This window comes from Peromyscus californicus, unplaced genomic scaffold (assembly GCF_007827085.1).
Source record: "Peromyscus californicus insignis strain IS unplaced genomic scaffold, ASM782708v3 Scaffold_14__1_contigs__length_90479793_seg_2, whole genome shotgun sequence".
NCBI classification, from domain to species: Eukaryota; Metazoa; Chordata; class Mammalia; order Rodentia; family Cricetidae; genus Peromyscus; species Peromyscus californicus.
Genome location: NW_026294436.1, coordinates 50,872,183 through 50,894,266, shown reverse-complemented (window position 1 = coordinate 50,894,266; position 22,084 = coordinate 50,872,183). Strand labels below are relative to the sequence as shown.

At 44.5% G+C, this 22,084-nt stretch overlaps 1 protein-coding gene across 1 annotated transcript in view; it reads right to left on the bottom strand.

Moving 5' to 3' along the window:
- Positions 1 to 22,084, bottom strand: part of Adcy10 (adenylate cyclase 10) — a 70,016-nt gene that overhangs the window by 34,471 nt on the left and 13,461 nt on the right. Inside the window, exons 8-15 of the mRNA XM_052737471.1 lie at positions 17,376 to 17,567; positions 16,006 to 16,124; positions 15,636 to 15,712; positions 13,685 to 13,874; positions 10,885 to 10,940; positions 5,128 to 5,284; positions 2,827 to 3,019; positions 919 to 1,005 (exon numbers count right to left, since the gene is read on the bottom strand). Of these exons, the coding sequence (XP_052593431.1) occupies positions 919 to 1,005; positions 2,827 to 3,019; positions 5,128 to 5,284; positions 10,885 to 10,940; positions 13,685 to 13,874; positions 15,636 to 15,712; positions 16,006 to 16,124; positions 17,376 to 17,567 (1,071 nt within the window). The remainder of the gene's footprint in view (positions 1 to 918; positions 1,006 to 2,826; positions 3,020 to 5,127; positions 5,285 to 10,884; positions 10,941 to 13,684; positions 13,875 to 15,635; positions 15,713 to 16,005; positions 16,125 to 17,375; positions 17,568 to 22,084) is intronic.

Genomic DNA, 22,084 nt, shown 5'->3' with positions numbered 1-22,084 from the left:
TCAAAGGAAAAGGAAAAGGAAAAAAAAAAGATAATGTAAATTTGTAGGGTAAGTAGGGCTATGGTGTACCTGCAAAGTCAAAGGGAAAAAAGAAAAACAAAATGGCAAACAATGTTCATTACATAAAAATAATGACCATGACAGCTAAAAGTCATTTTAATCTACTGACAAATGATAAATGGTCCTGGGAATATATCTTTTTTTTTTTTTTTTTTGGCAACATATACATAAGCACCATGGACTCTGCTCCCGATACTGCTTGGTGACTTACACTATTTTGGTTTAAACTCTGGTATAGGTTACACCTTAAATAGATTGCGTATCCTTTTTCTGGTACAGGCTACAACTAGTCTGAATTATTCATCTGCTCATTAAGCATTTAGTGTCTATCTATTAGGGTTGTGTACAGTTCCGGGTGTTGGAGACATGCAATAGACCGTAAATGCACAATCTTCCTGCCTCAGCCTCTCAAGTCCTAGGATCATGTGTGTGCCACTGTGTTGGATATATGTGTGTATGAATTATTTCATTTTCTTAAGATTTATTGAGAGAGAGAGAGAGAGAGAGAGAGAGAGAGAGAGAGAGAGAGAGAGAAGAGAGAGAGAGAACATGAGTGCAGGTGTCCACAGAGGCCAGAAAGAGTTACCACTCTTTCTTGTGGAGCTGGAGTGGACATGGGTGCTGGGAACTGAACTCAGGTCCTCCTAAGTCCTGAATCATCTCTCCAGCTCCTCTATATCTGAATTCTGAACAGACTCAGCTCAGGTTTGGAAAGATGGGGAGAAGGAAGCACTAGAGGATATGCCTTTCACATGCTTCCAAAACTCTTTGAAAAGGCTGAGTCGCTTGGGGCAGCTGGCTTTGTGATCATTTGCCTAGTTTCCTCCCCCGGGGCTTGTGACCCACATGTGCTCTTACTTTCTCCAAGATCTTCATAAACAGTGCTTCCAGTTGCTTTTGTTTTCTTAATGGGCTCATCTTGGACATCTCCCGGGAAACAGGGAACTGTACAGAGAGTGAGAGTGTTGAGCAGAGGGTAAAAGCAACGGGAACAACCAGCCAAGTGACTCCGAGCATCACTTCAACCGTTCTGCAGCTTAGGATGCTCAAATGTTACATCCCGCAGTACCCTCCCTGGCTTGAATCCTCTCTGTCACTCAATAGAACAGTTTTAGGAAAGAAAAGGACACACTCTTGCCTTTATAGATGATGTCACCTTTGGCAACAGGGTGACTTTGAGCCCTGGATCCAACAGGACAGCAGAGTTATGAGGGAACATGACAAACACTGAATAAGTGGCCATTTGGACTTCCCCAAGTATGGCGTTTTTAGCTATCTCCATCGTCTTACAAGAACATGCTACAAGGGGGTGTGGGTGTGGCTCAGTGGCAGGACAAGAGCTTAGCACGTGTGGGCCCTAAGTCCACCCTTAAGTCCTATAACGAACTAAATAAATGGAAATTTAAAAAATGTGTGCTGTTTAAAGTGGGTTAATTAGCTAGACTTCAAAAACCTTAAGTGTTTGTGTATAAGAGGGACTTGCATTATCATTTTGGCTTACCTGAATGTCTTTAGGACTTGAACTAGATATTAACTAAGTGATTAAACACATTTTTTTTAGATTTATGTGCTTGAGTGTTTTGTCTTCATGTATGTATATGCACCAAGTGCATGCCTGCTGCCCACAGAGGTCAGAGGAAGGTATCGGATCTCCTGGAATGGGAGTTATGAATGGTCGTGAGCCACCATGTGGGTGCTAGGAACTGAATCCGGGTCTTCTGCAAAACAACAAATGCTCTTAGCCATCTCTCTAGCCCCTTGACTAAGTGTTTTAAAGATTTTTAACTATGTGTATTTGTATGTGATTATGTATGAGTCTCTGCACGTGAGTACAAGCACCCACAGAGGGCAGCAGAGGGCATCGGATCCCCCTAGAGCTGGAGTTACAGGCAGTGGTTGGTTGGTTGGTTGGTTGTCAGCTGCCCAGTGTGGATGCTGGGGGTCTAATTCAGGTCCTCTGCATCAGCAGTACATGCTTTTAACAGATGAGCTCTCTCTCTGGCCCCAGATGACTAAGTTGTTTTAAAAAATGAATAGAAATGCACTTCAAGGAGAACGGAGAGACATTTTCTTTATACTTGGATACTGCAGAAACAACTAGAAAAGGATAGGACAGGTGTGCTGGCTAATTTTATGTCAACTTGACACACTCTAGAGTCATCTGAGAGGCAGGAACCTCAAATGAGAAAATGCCTCCTTAAGATCTGGCTGCAATCAACCTATAGGGCATGTTCTTAATTAGTGATTAATGAGAGAGGGCTACTCCTTGGTCAGTGGTCCTGGGTTCTTTAAGAAAGCTGATGGGTTTGGTGGCACATGCCTTTAATTCCAGCGCTCTGGAGGCAGAGGTAGGCAGAGCTCTGTGAATTCGAGGCCAGCCTGGTTCTACAAGAGTTCCACAGAGAAACCCTGTCTCAGAAAAACAAAACAACAAAAGCAGACTGAGCAAGCCATGGGGAACGGGAAACAAGCCAGTAAACAGCACCCCTGCATGGCCTCTGCATCAGCTCCTGCCTCCAGGTTCCTGCCCTGTTTGAGTTCCTGTGCTGACTTCCTTTGATGATGGACTATGATCTGGAAGTGTAAGCCAAATAAACCCTCCCCCCCCCTTTGCTTTTGGTCATGGTGTTCCATCACAGAAATGTTATTCTAAGACAAAGGTTAAAGCCACACAAAGTCACATAGCACCAGACAGGCAGGAGCTGCTATGCTTGGCCCATAGCTATTGGACTCTAATAGTGCTGGACTCTAATGCAAGCTAGTTACCTGGACATGGAAGATGTCATTAAGAAGACAGTGGAATTTGTCATCCAAGAGCATCTTGACTTTATTTTGAAGACTGGTCTGTCGTTCTTTGTAATGTTTACAAGTATCTAGACCTAGTACATTAGCCATGAATATCTGGATGGTATAAAAATTTTGATGGAAGCTGATCTTAGTCAGTGCAATAGCAATAGCCCTGTTCATAAGACAATCGAGAATCAGGAGAACATTTTAAATACAGTCCCTGGAAAAAGCAAGGCCTGAGGGAAGTTCTGATTTCTCATACTCAGCTGCAAGGACGGAGATTTATCGAGCCACTGGGAAGCTGCTCTTTATTTCTGCTTCCGGTATCCCAACCCCTCCATCATTCCACTATGTTAACCTAGTTATCGTCTCCCTAGTTTGCTGGCACTGCCCGGCACCAGGCTTCCTTAGACTTGTGCCTATCCTGCTACAACAGCATGCCACTTCCGGTGCCTGCTGTCATTCAGCCCTCTGAAGGCACCTCCTTCAGGAACCTCAGTGAGGGAGTGAGGCTCAGATTTGGCGGGGGAGGGCTGGGGATATAGTTCAGTGGTACAACATTGGCCTGGCGTGTGTGAAGCCTGGAGTCTGCACCCTAGTACTACCCCGGGCAACCCAAAACCTGAACAAAACCAACAAAACGAGGCAGATCTCGCAGCACTTTCCTATTTAATGCTCTCCGGGGTTCCCATGGCCTATTTTGTGTGATGGTCAGACTCACCAAGTCTCCATCTGTCCTATCTCGCTCCTGCCTAGACTTCTACCCTCTACCACCACCAAGTATAAGAGTTCCCTATAAAGCCAGGCTGGGTCTCCTCTCTAGGACTTTGCTTTCTGCTTATCCAGGGATTAGTTAGCACTGATCACAGCCCCTCTTTTGCAGTGGCCTCTTGGAAGACTTTCCTGGTGGCCTGAATTTAGGCTACCTACCTCGTCTTTGCGTTTCTGCAATATTCTACTGCATGCCTCTGCCACCGCCCTCCCCACATTCTCTCTTCCTTATCATCTTCTCTTCTAAGCTCCTTGAGAGGAGGGATCATATGGCACTCATACTCGGGGCACTGACATACTGGGAGCTGACTGGTGGTCTCCAAAATTCATGTGTTCCAACTTCCGCAGAATGCGGCCTTGTGTGGGAACAGCGTGATTGCAGAGAATCAATTAAGATGAGACTGTAATTTGAGCTGGGTGTGGTGGTGCGTGCCTGGAATCTCAGCATTCAGGAGGTGGAGCTAAGAGGATCAGGAGTTCAAGGCTAGCCTGGGCTACATGAGCTCCTGCCTGTAAGTAATACATATGTATAATGAGTAACTATGTATACACAGAAAACACACAGGGAAATGCTGTGTGAAGGTAGAAATTTAGGTGGTGTGTCTCTTCAAGCACCAGAAGCTAGAAAAGAGCAGGAGGGAGTTTTCTTAGTCCTGTGAGGGTGCCGAGCCGACGCCGCCTGGATTGGGCTCTTAGCCTTTCTGCTTTGTGTACTTGGTTCCAGTAGCCTGCTAACTAATACAGCACCTAGCAGTTCGTGAAGCATAGTGGGAACTTAGTAAGTAGTGTAATGACTCAGTGTTTCCTGCTGTGATTATCCCCTTTTGAAACTGGCTTTTCTTAGGCCTGACATTACAGAGTGACAGAAGTTGGATAAAAATAAGAGTATCAAGCACTTCCACCTTATATCCTCTTTAGGTTATGAGGGGAAGACACGAGACACTGTTGTCACGATCGTGGTCATCATGACTGTGCAATCTAGTCCCTCAGAGTGGCAGACAGCTGATCCCAGAGAGGGTCCTTCCAGCACTTCTTGGTTGAAAACACAGTATGAAGGAAGTACACACACACAAGCTCTGCCCTCCAGATTCAAAGTCTAGTGGCCCAGCATTCTTTAGCCCCATTCTCAAAACTAAAGGGCTTAAAGCAGCAGCCCCCTACCAGGTTCCCCAGACAGACCCCAACTGTGGTTGCCACATTTCTGCTAGATGTTACAACCTACCTAGACACTGGGGTTAAGCAGGAAGTTTCCAAGTCCCCAAACTTGCCCTAACATTAACTTGGGTTTTTTTCAGAAATCTGCCTCTTTTCTCTTCCTCTTGGTTTGAAACTCTCTCACTAATCACCTACCTAATTCAGCTACCAGAGTCATCATTCCCCAACAGCTGCAGTTATCGAGTTCACTGAAGGCAAGTTATAGACAGGAGAAGACACCAAAATAAGGGAAATTCTTTTAAGGATGCCAATATTTCCGACGTCACAAGAAACACAATTTCAAGACACACTTACCTGTGGTTCTCAGGCTCGGAGGCCAGGCACTTGATTTTCATAAGTATCTGGCTTTTTCCATACCCTGGTAATCCTTCATACATCAGAACTCGGCTGCAGCTCCTTATCAGAAAGTCCTCCATAGCGGACATGAAGTAGTCGATCTCCCTAACACGTCCTGGTGTTTAGTTTTTTAAAGGAGCAAACCCATCGACAGAAAATAGTTTAGAAATAGACTTTAAAAGGCACACAGTGATACCCCTTCTAAGAATGAATGTCTTTGGAATCCCCACGTCATCGCACATGGGACTTCTTTGTGGCTTTGTTTTTTCTCTCATTTTTTCCTCTCAAGGCTGGCTGGCGTCAACGTTGCTATGTGGCTGAGGATGAACTTGAAGCCCTGCACCTCCTGCTTCCGCCTCCCAAGGGCTGGGATTACAGGCCTATGCCACTATACCTGACCTGACTTGTTCGTAGAATTTCTTAAAGCTCTATTGATTCTTAACATTTTTAAAAATCTCTTTCTAAAGCTTTAGTTAGCAAGGTGACTTTGAAAGTTTATTTGGTTACTACAAGCTGTGAAGAAAAGCTCTTTCGTTGTCCCCCCCTCCCACCACCAGGCCAGGGATGGAACCCAGAACCTTGGAATGCCAGGCAAATGCTTTTCCACTGTAACATATCTCTATTATCAAGAGACAGTATTCATAAACTCACTGCAATTCCATTTAATGGTACTGTATAAAAAAATCGAGTTTTGAATAGATTATACAACTAGGAATTGAACCAAGGCTCTTTAACCCTAAAAATAGATCTTATTTTTCTGTTTTCTTTAACAGACTGATTATACAACTAACACATGCTCACTGTAGAAAATATGGAAAATGTAGGAGGAAAAAGACCAATATAAAAACTGTCTTGGGTGTCAACCCTATCACTTTTTTTTTTTCTTGGATGCCTTAAAATGTATGCAGTAGGAGGTCCAGGCTGAAACCTGATTCTCAGCCCACGGTCTCCGAACCCTAAGTGAACACGAAGGAGCTGCAAGAAGTGGGCTTTCATAACAATGAGCAATTTCTGTACAAAGAATTGGGGCTCATATCAGGTCATTTCTAGTTTCTTTGCTGGACCGACGATTAAGGAGGCCCCAGTTTTGTTAGCTGTGGGTAGATCACCCACACGTTCAGGTGTTATCTAATGTCTCTGGTGAAACAGGCTCATAAATTCAGGGAGAAGCATTCTAGAAAAGGAAGGTATGCATTTCGCCTGGCAATGTAAGGTTCTGGGTGTTGTTTAACAGAAATCACTCTACAGATTCTGTTGCCTCTCCAGGGAAACATACCCTATGTGAAAATGCATCTGAACTTCAGGGATGTGAGCTGTGAGCTGTCTTGTGAGACTTGGGGCTCACTTGGAAGATTGGTGTCAAAGGTTCATGTAGTAAAATCCTCTAGCTTTCTTGGTTCTGGTTATATGGAACACTTACTGTCTTTCACTGGATTCTAAAATGACAGTTTTTGGTGTTTTTTGTTTTGTTTTGTTTTCCTTTTTCTCTGTGTAACAGCCCTGACCATCCTGGAACTTGCTCTGTAGACCAGGCTGGCCTCAAACTCAGAGATTCACCTGCCGCTTCCTCCCAAATACTAGGATTTCAAGGTGTGTGCTACCACTGCCTGGCTTCTAAAGTGGATTTTAAGTCAACTTATTTTTAAATATGTGCATCATGTTCCTATCTAAACAAATCTCTGGCTGGACTTGTTCATGCCTACTTGTAATTCCAGCACTTGGGAGGTGTGGCAGGAGAATTAGGAGCTACATAGCAAGTTCAAGTTCAAGGCCAGCTTGGGCAACATGAGACCCTGTCTCCAAAAAAACAAAAACAGTGAACAAAATCCTACTACAACAATTGTTGTATACATTTTTTACCCTAATATTTATTTTTTTTTCTGGGTAATGTTATTGCCCTCTGTCACAATTTTTTTGGACAAGAATGCTTATCAAAAAAAAAAAAAAGAATGCTTATCAAAGAACTGTTGCCCTCCTACAATTTGTCTTTGGATATAGCTTGAAGGGAAAGTGTGTGAGCCTGATTTTTACCCATTCCTGTGGAATATGGCCTAAAGAGACTGGTCCATCAGCTGGAGCAAACTGAGGAATGTGCAGACCATCCCATGTGCTATAAGATTACTGTCCGTCTTGGGGAAAGGGCTAATCATTGCTACAATCACTTCTTGGAATGGAAAACAGGGTTTTATGGGAGGATGAACATGAGTACTCTTCCTCTGGAGCTTTGAGTTTGGGGAGTCTGGGTCTACCAGGCATAACTGCTTCAAGCCCGAGAGTGGGGGGATTTCTGTTGGGCCAAGTGCTGTTGTACAGCTCAGAAATACTGACTTCTTGCAGGCTTTGCAGACACCAAGATTCCAGCCTAACATTCTTCCAAAGGAACAGACAGTCTCCTCTTAATGGTCCTGACACAGTTGTGACTAGGATTTAACTTTGGATATGTCTTGCAGGGATGTTAAATCTAACAAGGGATCAGCAATGGCTATTCCACATAACTGTCTTCAGAATCTGTATTCAGGGTACACCGAGTCTCCTCTTTCCCAAGTACATTACTGCCTCATTTAGATCTACTTCACTCTCCGACTTGAGTTAGCTTTGATAGGGTCCTTGTCACAAGAATCCCAACTACATCACTTCTGCCTAGATTGTAGATGAAAGTGTATTTGTGGGTGGCAGGGGACTGAACTGTGTGCATGTGAGGCACACACTCTCCCACCACGCTGTTCCTCTAAGCCTTACACATTTAAATATAAATGGTAAAACAACTTCTGGAAGAAAAGCTAAGAAGTACTTTCAAAACACATGAGGAAGATTTCTTAAGTAGCACAGAGAAACACGGGCGTAAAACAAAAGACTGATAAATTGAATTCCATTACAGTTAAGAATTCTGCTCATTAAATATTAGGGAAGTGCTTGCTTTGGCAAAGCATACAACTGACAATGGAATAATACAGAGATAAACAGATACCATACAAATCTGTGAAGGGTTCCATATTTAAAGAGAAAGAGAAACCTAGTGTGGTGGCACAGGCTTGGAATACCATTACTCCGGAGGTGGAGACCAGAGGGTCAGAGGTTCAAGGTTGTCCTCGGGCATATAGCTAATTTAAAGCCATCTTGGGTTGTGAGGACTCTGTCTTGATAACTGTCACTACAACCAGAAAAATACACCAATAGACCCTGTCTCAAAAAAAGAAAAAAAAACAGGCCCAAGTGAACAACAGAGATTTGTATAATGGTTTTATGAAAAGATGGATAAAAGACAAAAAGGAGCTCACCACATCAGAGTAATAATGAGTGGAAACTACAGTAAGGGACCACTTATACCCCACAGAATCTTCAAGTCATAAAGACTGACAGAAGTGTGGCTGTTGGCAAAGATGAAGGACAATGGTATCATCTATTAAAATTATACTCTTTGTTCTGACAAGATCACTCATATATAAACATACATGCACATAAATGTATACGTTTACACACATACTAGATGAGCATTCATATTCGTGCTTATTTATCATGTTGTTGTTTGGTTGCGTTGGTGCTTTGAGATGGTGTCTTGTACTCTGGCAGTGTTCTTGCCTCAGCCTCCTGAGAGCTGGGATTACAGGAATCATCTTCTATTATTAAATGTGTATAAAAAAGACTTGCGTAAGAGTACTTATGGCAACATTGTCTGTAAGAACATGGAAATAACCCAAATCCTATACACCAGGAAAAATGAATGATACATTTTATAGAATGGCATGAAATGTAATAACCGAAAATTATTTCTAGAAACAGCCAACAACATGTATACATGGCATAACACACTGTTGAGTAGAAGACTGCCAGAGTATAGGACACCATCTCAAACCACCACCAAACACAAAGAAAAACTAGCATGCATATGCATGGTCTAATATGTGTAAATGTATACATACGTATGCATACATGTAGACATATGAGTGATATTATCAGAACAAAGAGTATGCTGAGGAAATGTCATAGGTACACATAGGTATTTTCATGTGTGTTTACATTGTGTTTTTGTGCCCACATGCCAGGCAAGAGCTAGGTATAGGGATACAGAATTCAACTTTTCACTATTTCGTCCATGCCCCTCATCGCCCTACCAGCTGACCCTACAAGTATGAGCTCCTCAGTAGTGCCGAAGTCCCCTGAGCAGTGACCAGGGGTGTCAGGAGATGCTACCCTCAACCTTTAACCCAGGCTTTCTTCCCAGGGTCTTGTGAACCTTTTCCCTGACCATCCTGTGCTCTTCTCCTGCAGGCCCTTCCTGGGGAGTGGGTGCTTTATTTTTCTTTTGTTTTTTTCAAAGGGGAGGGAGGAGAATCAGATTCCGTCCCAGTGGAGGAAAAGATGCTGTCCGAGGAGGGGAGAAACAGGGAAGGCAGAGGGGTGTCCTCAGTAAGGCAGGGTGGTTAGACCATAAGCATGCCGGGGGGGGGGGGGGGGGGGAGTCAAGATTAAAAAAAAAAGAAAAAAAAAAAAGGAGGCAGAAGGCCCAGAGGCTGAGTAAGACTCTTAGTGGGTCACTGTAAATGTGGAGAGCCAGGCACAGAGGTGTTTCCTGGGGGTGGAAAGTGCAGACACAGTGCCTCCCCACTTCCCTCCTCTACCCCTGCTCCAGCTCTGTTCTGTTCTTCTCCCCCTTTCCCACAACAGAAGCCCCGGCCATGTCACCGCGTCCCCCATCTCTTGCACGTCCAACCCTCTCCTCCCTCCTTTTGCACGGGCACTATTACAATCCTTTTTTAAAAGTATGGTTCCATGAGCATAAATTATGGATGTGTAAGAGATGAGGCCTTTGTATGTTGCCCAGGGTGGCCCTAAACTCCTGGGATCAAGAGATCCTCCTACCTCAGCCTCCTGAGTAGTGGGGCAGTCATTTGTTTTTTAAAGACAAGGTCTCACTATGCAGCCCTCGCTGACCTGGAGTTCTTACATAAACCAGGCTGACCATAAACTCACAGGGATCTATTTGTCTCTGCCTCTTGAGTACAGGAATTCAAGCTGCATGTCCCCCATGCCCAGCTTTATGTAAGTTTTTAGATAAGCAAAAATAATCCAGAATGTTAGAAGCTCTGGGCCAGGGAGAGGTGGGGAGGGAGGAAGCAGGAAGGCATGTGAAGATTCCTAACACATTGCTGTTCTCCTTTTTCTTTTGTATGAGTATATGTGTGCACACATGCAGTGTATAGATGTACAGGGGTGGGTTCATGTGTGCTCACAGACATGGAGGCCAGAGGTTGACAGCAGGCATCTTTTATTATCACTCTCTAACTTTTCTCCAAGACAGAATCTCTTACTGAACCCAGGGCTCACCTACTGGCTAGATTCTCCAGCCAGTGAGTGCCAGGGATCCATCTGTCTCCACCCCAACAGCTCTAGGGTTACTGAAGCAGGCAACCATGCCCAACTTCTTAGGTAGGTTCTGGGGATTTGAACTCAGGTCCTCATGTTTCCATAGCAGATACTTTAACCACTGTGCCATGTCCCTGACTTTACTTTTCTATTTCTTGACCTGGGTGATAAATATATCTTCATTTTGTCATAATTCATCAGGATGCATGCTTCTCATCGGCTATATGTCGTGTTAGAGTTCAATAAAGAAGTTCTAAGAATGGAGAGCTTGTGCAACATACATGAGGCCCTGGAGTAGTCTCTAGTTGCCCTCCCCCCCAAAAAAGTTTCACATCAAGGCTCACTACCTACCTAGCAAAGGGTAACCCTCAGATCTGTTGCAGATGAGACATGCCATACCAAACATACTAAGGAGAAAAAAAAAGAAAGAGAGAGAAAAGAGTTAGATTCAAAACAGAAACACTGAGAACGGAAGTGACTAGTTCTTCAGTCTTTCTGTTGGTCTTCCTGGTTGCAAATACCCCGAGGGGAAAAGAGGAAGTCTATGCGTAACGGGGTCCAAACAACTTCTGTACCAGCTACTGCCGCAGGACCAGGTACACTAGTTGACACATGACTCTTACACCTGCATTGGCAGCCGAGAACCCTGGGGTGGAGGATGATGGAGCCCAACAGTCTTGGATGTGCTGCAGAGTCTCACATCCTGGAGAGATTCTGAGAACTGTTCAGTAACAGCTTGACTTTGCTGAGCACATGCTACGTGTCTAACACAGTTCTAGATACTTTAGGACAGTCTTTTTTTTTTTTAACCAGTATCTTTAATTCTGACAAAAAACAATTATTAAGAAGGATGTATGACTCCTGGGTTGGGGCTGTAACCCAGTGGGAGAACATGCGCCCAACACACATGACGTTTCAGGTTCAATTCCCAGTACAGCCAGAAATAACCCACAAAAACGAATTAAACCAACAGCAGAGGGAAAGTACTGCTCTAATGTCCATTTCACAAACGAGTAAACTGAGGAAGAGAGTTATTCTGTCCAACTTCGCATAACTAGTGGTGACAGTGTCTGAACACAGGCCAGGGTGCACGTGCATTTTCGCATGTATTTTACTTTGGATCAGTCCCTTCTCTGTTCCGCCTTGCTACTGTGTCCTATTCTCTGGTGGTACCTATCAGACTCTCCCATGTAATATACAGCTAACTTATACAGTAAAAATTTCAGGTCAGGAACCCTGCCCTATTCAAAGCTGTATCTGTGTCCCTACACTTTTTTTTTTCCTGGAGAGAGTGTACAGAAAAATCATGTAGTGTGTAGGCTTTGGCGCTTGTGTGGTAGTTGACTGTATGTAGTGACCTACTTCCTTACCCCTACCTGTACCTGCACCCTTTGTGGTCTAGCATGGCACTGACTTCCTGCTCTGGCTTTACCTTGTGAAGGCTCGGACCAATCAGATGTCAGCAAACATGAGCGCGAGGAGGAGGCTCGTGCATGGGCCAAGTGCCTCTTGTTCTCCACATATTACTGTGACAACATGCCTGGTGGAGGATGAGGCCCATAGAACCACATTGCTCTAGTTCTGTAAGCCCAGCTGCCCTCGCTGTCTCTGCTGATGCCACCTTGGATCAACCAAAACACCTGCTGAACCCCAGGCATGTGAATAAGGAGTGAGATCAGCCCAACTGAGACAATATCAATAGAGTTCCAGATTTTCCTGGGGAAAAAAGACCCAGCCTGTTAATTGCATTGGGGATGTGGGTCAGGCCTAGCACGAACAAGGCCCCAATGCTACAAAAAGAAATGCTTGCTGTTCTGTACCACTGAGGTTTATGGTTGCCTGTGAAAGTGGGTTGCGTGGCAGTTTGAAACTTGGCTCCCTGGCTTTACTAGAGAGAGATGACTATTGGTGAGTCATTTAATAGCACTTAAATTTACACAATGGAGATAACTTTCTATATCATACAGTCAAACATAAGAATAAACAGTGTTTTTGAGACATAATGCATATTTAATAAGTGCTCACTAAAAATGATCATTATCTGTTCGTTTAGTCAATCAACATCATATGATGACCCGTGTGCGCTAAGCAGGGTGCTGAGCCCCACAAATACAAAGTGGATAGAAAGAAATTTCTGAATGAACTGCAGCCTTGGTTGACTGATTAAGACTTGAATTCTAATTTGTTCCTGGAGTAACAGTTTCCATTTTCCATGTTGTTCATTCATGCACCACTTATTTATTCATCATTGTTTAAGGCCCACTGTGTGTCAAACACTGGGGATATAAGAGTGACCAAAAGATAATCACTATTCAGCCTCACTGTGCTCACGGTGTGGTGAGTAAAAAGTGTAGCAAGTCAGTAATTGTGACATAGGAACTGGGGGTGTAATTTGGAAGTAGGGCAAGTGCTTAGCATGTGTGAGACCCTGGGGTCCATCTCTAGAACCAGTCAGTGAAGAGTCTGTGAGATAGTGTAGACAGTCTACTAGAAGCATGTGCTGTTGAATTAGAGGTGAAAAGGGTCCCTTGTCTAGTAGGGGATGGAGAATTCCAGAGCCACCCTCATGGAGAGAAAAATTCCTGAGCTATATTTTAAAGATGGCTTGGGCAGAGTGGTGATAACAAGCCATTAGACACTCCCACTAAGGGTGTGCAGGAAGGGATGAAGCTGAAAAAGCTCCCTTGTATGTTACTGCAAGGAATTTGACTGTTAACATGGAGTGATGAACAGCTATTGGACAATTTTAAGCCCAAAGGGACATCCGCACATCTACGCTGGGCTTTAGGAAAGACCCACAAACAATATCTTACCCTTTTTAAACCCTCTTGACTCTGGGCACACAGTTAACATAATCAGTGAGTACCGAATGGTGACCAGGTCCATCTGGTATGTACTGAAATCAGAGGACTCTGTTCTGTTTGCACAGCCGCTGAAGAATCGCCCTCAGACTCCTCAGGCCTATGTGAAGAACGAGCTCTTCCATCTTGCTATGTTGGTAGGATGGAGAAAGAGGAGGGTAGGCTAGAGTCTGCACCCAGGTCTGGGAAGGTATAGATTTCAGCTTCATGAAATGGTTTGGAATCTTAAATGGGGGGGACCAATCCTTTGCTATCAAATCTCCCCTTTACTAGAAAATGCCCACACTCACACTTTCTCATTAAGGCCCAAACACTGATAAACTGGTCCAGCATCTGCAACACCTTTCATGACTTTCTTTGGAAGCTCTTTAAAAAAGTAGGCTGGTAGGTTGCTGCCGTCATACGTGACAGAGTCGCAGGTCACGATGCCTGGGTAATACATCATCATCCTGGCAGCAATATTGACCTTCTGACCAATGACTACGACAGGAAGGAGCAAGTCAAAGGGGAGAAACAAACAAAAGCTGTTAAACTCCACGTGACCTGAGGAGATTCCCCCCCCCCAAGGCTTTTCCCCTGTTTCTTCTGTCTGTCATGAATGACACATGAGTTTAGCCTTCAGCTGCCCAGTGCCTATTTCAAACAATCTGCAACAGTTAGCTCAGCCAGTGGCAGAGTTTCTGTCTTACCTGGGAGACCAAGAGGATGGTCTGTTTAGGGATAGAAAGGCCTTAAATGTAAAGAGGTGTTTGTAAGGATGGCCACAGGCCTGAGGGCTCTTGGCTTATCTTCTATGATGAAGTGGGCAAGCATGTGTTGGTCTAGGTCAGTGGTTCTCACCCTTCCTGACGCTGTGACCCTTTAATACAGTTCCTTATGCTGTGCTGACCCCCAACCATAAATTATTATATTGCTACTTCATAACTGTAATGTTGCTACTGTTATGAATCATAATGTAAATATCTAATATGTGACCCTGGGGGTCACAATCCACAGGTTGAGAACCACTGATAAGGGGCCTGCTCCTCAAAATAGTGTATGTCTGCTGAAAGAAACATCATTTGGTAATTCTGTGCGTGTGCGTGTGTGTGTGTGCATGTGTGTGTTGTTCATTTGTTTTAAAGAGAGTCTCTCTGTGTAATCTGGCTCATCTGGAACTCACTATGTAGCCCAGGTAACCTGGAATTCAGAGATCCACCTGCCTCTGCCTCCCTAGCGCTGGGATTAAAGGCGTGCACCACCACATCTAGCCATGATTTTGTTTTGGAGAGGTGGTATCACTCTGTTGCTGTCCTTGAGCCTCTAGTGGCCCATTTCTGCTAGGCAGGCCATAGTCCCAAAGGTTCCACAGCTTTCCAAAACAGCATCACTAGCTAGAGAACAAGCATTCGAGAACAGAGCCTGTGGGTGACATTTCACATCCGAACCACAATGTCTCCCTCAAGCTGTTTTCCAGGGTATTTTGTAATGAGGACGAAACTATTTCTAACACACTGCTCCCTGTAATAGCATAACTTCCTGAGTCATTTCCCCTTCTCTATTTATCTCAAAAGTCAGGAATGCCGAGCCCTGTAGGCAATTGTCTCAGGATAGGGATCTAGTAGTAACCATTTCCCAAGAGACCAATGAACACACCACAGTGTGGCCAGTTCTGGCTTCATGTCGTTCTTGCCCCCTGGGCCTAGTTCCCCCTTCTGTATACTCCTGGATCTATCATCACCTTGAAGACAGGGTCAGATGCCAGCTCCCCTGTTCCTTCTGGTGTGGCCACACCGAAAAAAGCCCTGTCTTGCTTTATGGCCCTTCACCTCTTTGATGATGAAATCATTCAGTGAGTAATCAGACCCGGCTACTGGGGCTTCTGGGGCCAGGCCTGCTGGGACTGGAGTTAATAGATGGTTGGGATCCGCTATGTGGGTGCTGGGAAAGGAACCCAGTTCCTCTGGAAAAGCAACAAGTGTTCAAAACGACTTGAGTCAATCCTCTAATCCCTGACTGACTTCAGACTCCTTATGCTCAGCCACGGCACCAGAAACACACACATGCTGCAGACCTGGCATTATCAGTGGGCAAAGCAACATGGCTTTGCTTCACTTGGAAAGACTAAACTCTCTGAGAGCCGAGCCCATATCTGACTCCACCCTCCCTACCCCCACCTTCTTTTCCAAAGATCTCTCTCACAAAGCCCTAATGTCACGTATGTGTGTTGAAAGTAGATGAAACTGAGTCGGCTCTACACACCTGTGTACTCATGTCTCACAGTGTGTCCGACAATCCCACAGAAGACGATCCCACTGGCAACGCCGATGGAGACAGTCCTGACGCCGCCGCCGACGCAGGAAGTTGTAGGAGAGAGCGAAGAATAATGAGCATTTACACAAAAAGATTCTGAGCACAGAAAACATGGCAAGGCTGGGGAAATGGGTTTGGGGGGGGGGGGCTATTTCAAACAGCTCTATTTTTTACGTTCAGTTATACACAGCTGAGAGATGTGAAGGGAAAATGTGTGAGGCGCTGAACCAAGTTATCCATTTTTCCCTTCTCTCCAGCTTCCTGTAACCCCCCCACCTCCTCCCTGTTCCTGTAAGACGGGATCAGGGTCGACACTCACCGGATTTTGTGGACCTGAGAACAGAAGTCAAATATGTCCACGGCACTTTCCAAGGCGTGAGTGATTTCATCAGGTACCTTTTCCCCGGGGAAACCGAAGACACAGAGGAAGGAGCACCCCTGTAAGTGAGAAGCAGCAAGCTCAGCTTTAGTCTGCCTCAGCTGATGCCATAACCAGGAAGTGTCGCGGCAATCTTCCCTTTCTGAATCGGGTTCATCCTGGTTTCTACCACATCTGTCCTATGCTTGGTAAACGGGGTCACTTCTAGGGTGCCATCGGAAGTGTAGCGCCTGCCTTTGTGAAGGACTTGCTTTTGCTCCAGAGATCGTTCCTGCTGGGCTAATTCGTGTGCACTCGTGTTTCTCTTTCCTGTGGACCAGGCCCTGGGCATTGAAGCGGGACATTGAGCCTAAGAGGCACAGCAGGGTGGAGGAAAAGGCACCAGCCCGGGGATAGAACCCGTCAAGATGACTTAGGACATGCTCATCTTTAGTCCTAGTACTAGAAGGCAGAGGCAGACAGGTCTCTGTGAGTTCCAGGACAGCCTAGAACACAGTGAGGTTGTCTTTTAAAAAGCCCATAGGGTTGTGTGTGTGTGTGTGTGTGTGTGTGTGTGTGCGCGTGTGCGCGCGCTTGTCTGGAGAGGTGACTTAGCCCTTACAGAGGACCTGGGTTCAGTTCTCAGCACCCACATAGTAGCTCTTATTCATCATCTATGACTCCAGTTCCAGTGGCTGTGATGCTCTCTCTTCTGACCTCTCTGGGCGCCATGAGAGCGTGTGATGTACAGAGACTCATGAAGGAAAAATACTCATATACATAACATAAAAAATTAATTTTAAAATGTTTTAAAAAGATGACTCAGCGAGTAAAGGCAGACCAACATGGTGGAAGAAAAGAAGAAACTCCTGGACACTGTTCTCTGAACTCCACAGGCAGACCTTGGCACACATATGCTCATACACACATGCTCATAAAATAAAATAGGATTCAATTTTTTTTTTTTTAAAGTGTAGCCAGGCATCATGGCATACACTTTTAGTCCTGGAACTCAGGAGGCAGAGGCAGGCAGATCTCTGAGTTCAAGGCCAGTCTGGTCTTCATAGTGAGTTCCAGAAGGGTCAGAGTTGCATGGTGAGACCCAGTCTTAAAGCAACAATAAAACAGAGTAATCACAGGCTTAAATTAGTTAATCTAGGTAAAATGTTGAGAAGAACACCTGACATGCTGACCATGTATACGCGGTTATAAAGTATGACATCCTAGATTAAATGTCCTGCCATCTGTTCTCTCCACCTGGCTAATGTCCTTGGCCTTACATGCTAACTTCACACTCCTGCTAGGTTTCCCATTCTGTAGTTCATACTTACCTTATCAAACATGAAGACCTTATTAATCTGGCCTCGGAAGACCTTCAAGACAGAAGTGATATGCACACAGGCAGCTTGGATGGCCGAACCTATGACTTCCGCTTTGTCTTGCTCTTTAAACATCAAGTTCACAAACACTATTGTCACGGGACGGAGCTCAGATAAATAGCCCCGAAGCTGCTTGTCGTCAATCTGCAAGGCAGAGGGCAGCTTTCTGCAGTGTGTGTCCTGGCCAGGAGAGCCTTTCAACACCACCCTAGGCCACACCCTAAGTCACTACTGGGAAGGAAGCCTTTTGAGATGCTGAGGCAGCGGAAGCCATCACACTGTGAGGTCCAATCCAGAGCCAGCCCATGGGAACCCATTATCCAAATCTCTTCCATTGATCCCCAGCAAACATACATGCACAAACACACCATGCATCAGTGAAGATTTGCACAGTTGCTAATTTGACCAGCTACTGCTTTAGTACTTAACAATCAAATGCCTCATGCCAATATGCGACGTCACAGTAAGAATTATTATCACCTTTTGATCTCTTGCTTTTCCAGTTAGGTAGAAGAATATTATTCCAAGTCACTTAACCTTGTACTTTCTTATCCTGGTTCCTTCTGGAATGTTTTTAGATTCTATCCCACTATTTTCAGATAAAACTGCAAAACCCAGCATTAGTGTTCCCATTTTACAGACTGGATAGCAGACACATGGAGAAGTAATCCAGTTTTCCCAAGGTTATGTAGATAGAAAGTAGCAAATTAAAATCCAGCTGTGATGCCGGGCGGCGGTGGCACATGCCTTTAATCCCAGCACCTGGGAGGCAGAGTCAGGTAGATCTCTGTGAGTTTGAGGCCAGCCTGGTCTACAGAGCGAGATCCAGGACAGGCACCAAAAACTACACAGAGAAACCCTTTCTCGGAAAAAAAAAAACCAAAAACCCAAAACCAAAAAACCAGCTCTGGATTCCAACATTTCTTGTAATACATACCTCTTTGTGGTAGCGTATTTTGTTTTATTGTTTTATTTAGGTTCCCTCTTCTCTACACTCCCACCCTGTGAGAGGCACATGGAGAAGAAAGTATTCCCCAAATCATGTCTGCCAGTCACCCACCTTAAATTTTGTTAAATGAAGTGCTTTGCAAATCAGTGGCGAGGTCGGGGGAGAGTCATTGTAATTCTGTCCAAATAACACAAAGGTATCAGGCTCCACTGACGATGTGAAAGGCCATCTCAGAGTGGCAGAAATTGCTACAGGGAATGAAGCCGCCATGATTTCTAACTGCCTAGGCTAGCCTCGGGACTGGGTTCATGTCATTGTATTCCTTCCATAAAAGACAATGTGACTTCTAACAAACCAGTGTAATGATTTTTTTCAAATCCATCGACAAGTAATTTTTCATTTGTAAAAATTAGATCACATGTTCTTACAGGACTGTAGCATCTCTGAGGACCTACGTCTTTAAGTGCTAGGATAGGCTTTGGCAGAGTCCTCCAGGATTTGTCTTTCACCTTCTTTCGGCTCCCCACCCCCAGACATACCTCTTTAGCAGTATTCATTATTTCTACCTACAATTCCTCACGAACTCCCAAGTCCATCTTATACTCCATTCCTGTAGGTGACGACCTCAGCAGTGGCTAATGGGTTCTATCTGTTGAGGCAGCGGAGGTTGTAGGAGAGACTTTCTCTCGGACTATCACAGGCACTGGTAGTCGCCACCAGTGAGGTCTATTTAGGCACAATCCCCTATGCTTAGAATTGAGGGCAGCTGCTCTTAAAAAACTATTAAAAACAGGACCATAATTCCAGCAACTCAAAAAAATCACAAGTCAATAAAATACCTTCCTCGACTGAAGACTGAGTTCAAAGCCACTCTGGGCAACTTAGTGATAGCCTGCCTCAAAAATAAAATGAGTAACTATAGATTTTGTTTGTTAGACTGGGCATTGAACGTAGAGCCTCTAGCACACTAAGTAAAGGTGAATGTTCTACCATTCAACATATTTTTTTTTTTTAAAGAGGATCTCATTATAAAACCCTGGAATTGGCTGTGTAGACCAAGCTTGACAATCCATCTGGAATTGGCTGTGCAGACCAGGCATGACAATCCATCTGTCTATCCCTCCCAAATGCTGGATTAAAGGCATGCACCACCACACCTGACTGAATGTGCATGTGAAGGTACCCTCTCTCACATGCCAGAAGAGGTTGTTAAATTCCCTGGAGCTGGAGTTACAGGAGGTTGTGAGCTGCCTGATGTGGGTGCTGGGAACTGAATTTGGGTCCCCTGCAAGAGCAGTCAGTACTCTTAACCACTCACTCTTCTCTCCAGACCCTTTTTATTTTGAGGGGAAGGATCTCCAAATACTTAGGCTATACCTAAGAATTAGCCTCCGCCCCCTGAGAGGATGGGATGTTGGTGTTTATTGCTAGGCCCAGAATAAATGTTTCTGTTTGATTGGTTGGTTAGTTTGGAGATTTGTAGCCCAGGCTGGCCTGAGCTTGATATGTACTCAAAGATAACTTTTGATGCTCCCTGCCCCCACTTGCCAAGTGCTGGGATTATAGGTGTACACCACCATGGTCCAAGCTTTGGTTTTTTTTTTTTTTTTTTTTTTTTTTTTTTTTTTTTTTTTTTTTTTTTTTTGAGATGGTCTCACTCTGAAGCTCAGCCTTGCCTGGAATTCACTGTGATTCTCTTGCCTCTGCCTCCCAATTCCAGGATTACAGGCACAAACAACTTGTTATGTTTCCAACAGCTCTGGCTTGCTCAGTTACATAAGGCAACACAGTCCAAGTAAGGCAGACAAGCATAGGGGATAGCTTATTAACCCGGGACTCCACTTGGTTTTGGCTATGCCAAATTTCTAATAATGCATTTGGCAGCCAGAGACCCTTACCTACACATACTACGCACACTCCCAATAATGCACCTAGCAACCTGTTAGCAACTGAGACCCCATGTGCATTGAGGTACATGAATACCATAGTGTTTTGAATGAGAATGACCCCTATAGGCTTATATATTTGGATACTTGGTTCCCAGCTGGTGGAACTGTTTGGGAAGGATTAGGAGGTGTGGCCTTGTTGGAGGAGGTGTGCCACTGGGAGTGGGCTTTGAGGATTCAAAAATCCATGCCAATCCCAGTGTGCTTTCTGCCTTCTGCTTGTAGTTCTCAAGATGTGAGCTCTCAACTGCTGCCTCCTACCTTCTCTCTGCCATCATAGATCTAACCCACTGAAACTGTAAACCCAAACTAACTCTTCGTTCTATAAACTGCTTTGTTCATGGTGTTTTATCACAGCAATAGAACAATAATTGTCTTAGAGTTTCTATTGCTGAAGAGACACCATGACCACAGCAACTCTTATAAAGGAAAGCATTTAATTTAAATGAAGTGGCAGCTTACCATTTCAGAAGCTGAGTTCATTATCATCATGGCAGGGAGCATGGTGGCTGGAAGTATGGTGGCATGCTAGCAGACATGGTACTGGAGAAGTAGCTGAGAGTTCTATATCTTGCACAGGCAACAGGAAGTGGTCTATTTCATTGGGCGTGGCTTGAGCATATATGAGATCTCAAAGTCACCTTCCACAATGACACACTTCCTCCGACAAGACCACACCTACTCCAACAAGGTCACACCTAATAACTCCACACCCTTTGGTGGTCATTTTCTTTCACACCACCACAGTAATTAAGATACACACCCAACTCTACCCCAAACAATGGAATAAGCTTTTTCTCCCCTTAAAAACTATCAACTCAGACATATCCTACTCAATTGTACTCCAGTGATATCAGAGGTCGGGGTAGGGGTGCTGCTCAGCGCAGACTGGATCTGGCCAACACTGGTTTGAAATGAGTGCACAATAAGGCAAACTATGTCCTCGAAGTGAACCTTTAGGGAGAATCCACTATTTATCATCTTATGCCTATGCACAGATGGGCATACATACAATTAAAATCAGAGGCGTTATGAGAAGAGACTTGTGTAGTAATGGTGATATAGCAACCTGTCAATCAAAATAGAAAACTATCCATATTAGCAATCACACTCCTCCTTTTGGACCCCATTAAAGGAAGCCCCAAGCAATAGCCAGAGCCCTTGAGTACTCTTTTCCTTATGTGGCCTGCTGTTCTCATGCAGCATTATTTTGATCCACACTTTCACTTTATTCTGAAAAAAATTTCCCTGCTGCATTGCAAATCTGTGTGTGCTTATGTCCACAGTTTGAGAATGATATCAAGAACCTGGAGACACATGGCCAGCCCCTGACCACTGGTAACCCAAGTTTCTTCTTGCTGCCACAGTGTACTTAGAATAATGCCTCCTTTAACTGTGACCCTTCTCTCCTCCTCCATACCTTTCTCTCCTTTTCCCCTTTCTCCTCTCTCTCCTCCCTTCCTTTCCTTTCTCACTCTTTGTGATTTTACAAAGCTAGAGATGGGACCCAGAGCCTTACACATGCTAGGCAAATGCTCTACCATTGAACCACACCCTCCCCCCAATTTTTAATAATACCCTGATTTGGATAATAAATTTTGAAGTCACCTATACACGGAGAATGTGAAATGAAATTCCCAGAAAAGAAAAGCCATTTAAAGATTCTGCAAGGGTGATTAACGAGTTGTCTAGAACTTCATGGTTGTAGAGAGTTGGACTGCTACAGATCCAGATCTTGCGCTGCCTTTAGACCCTTTAATAGCCAT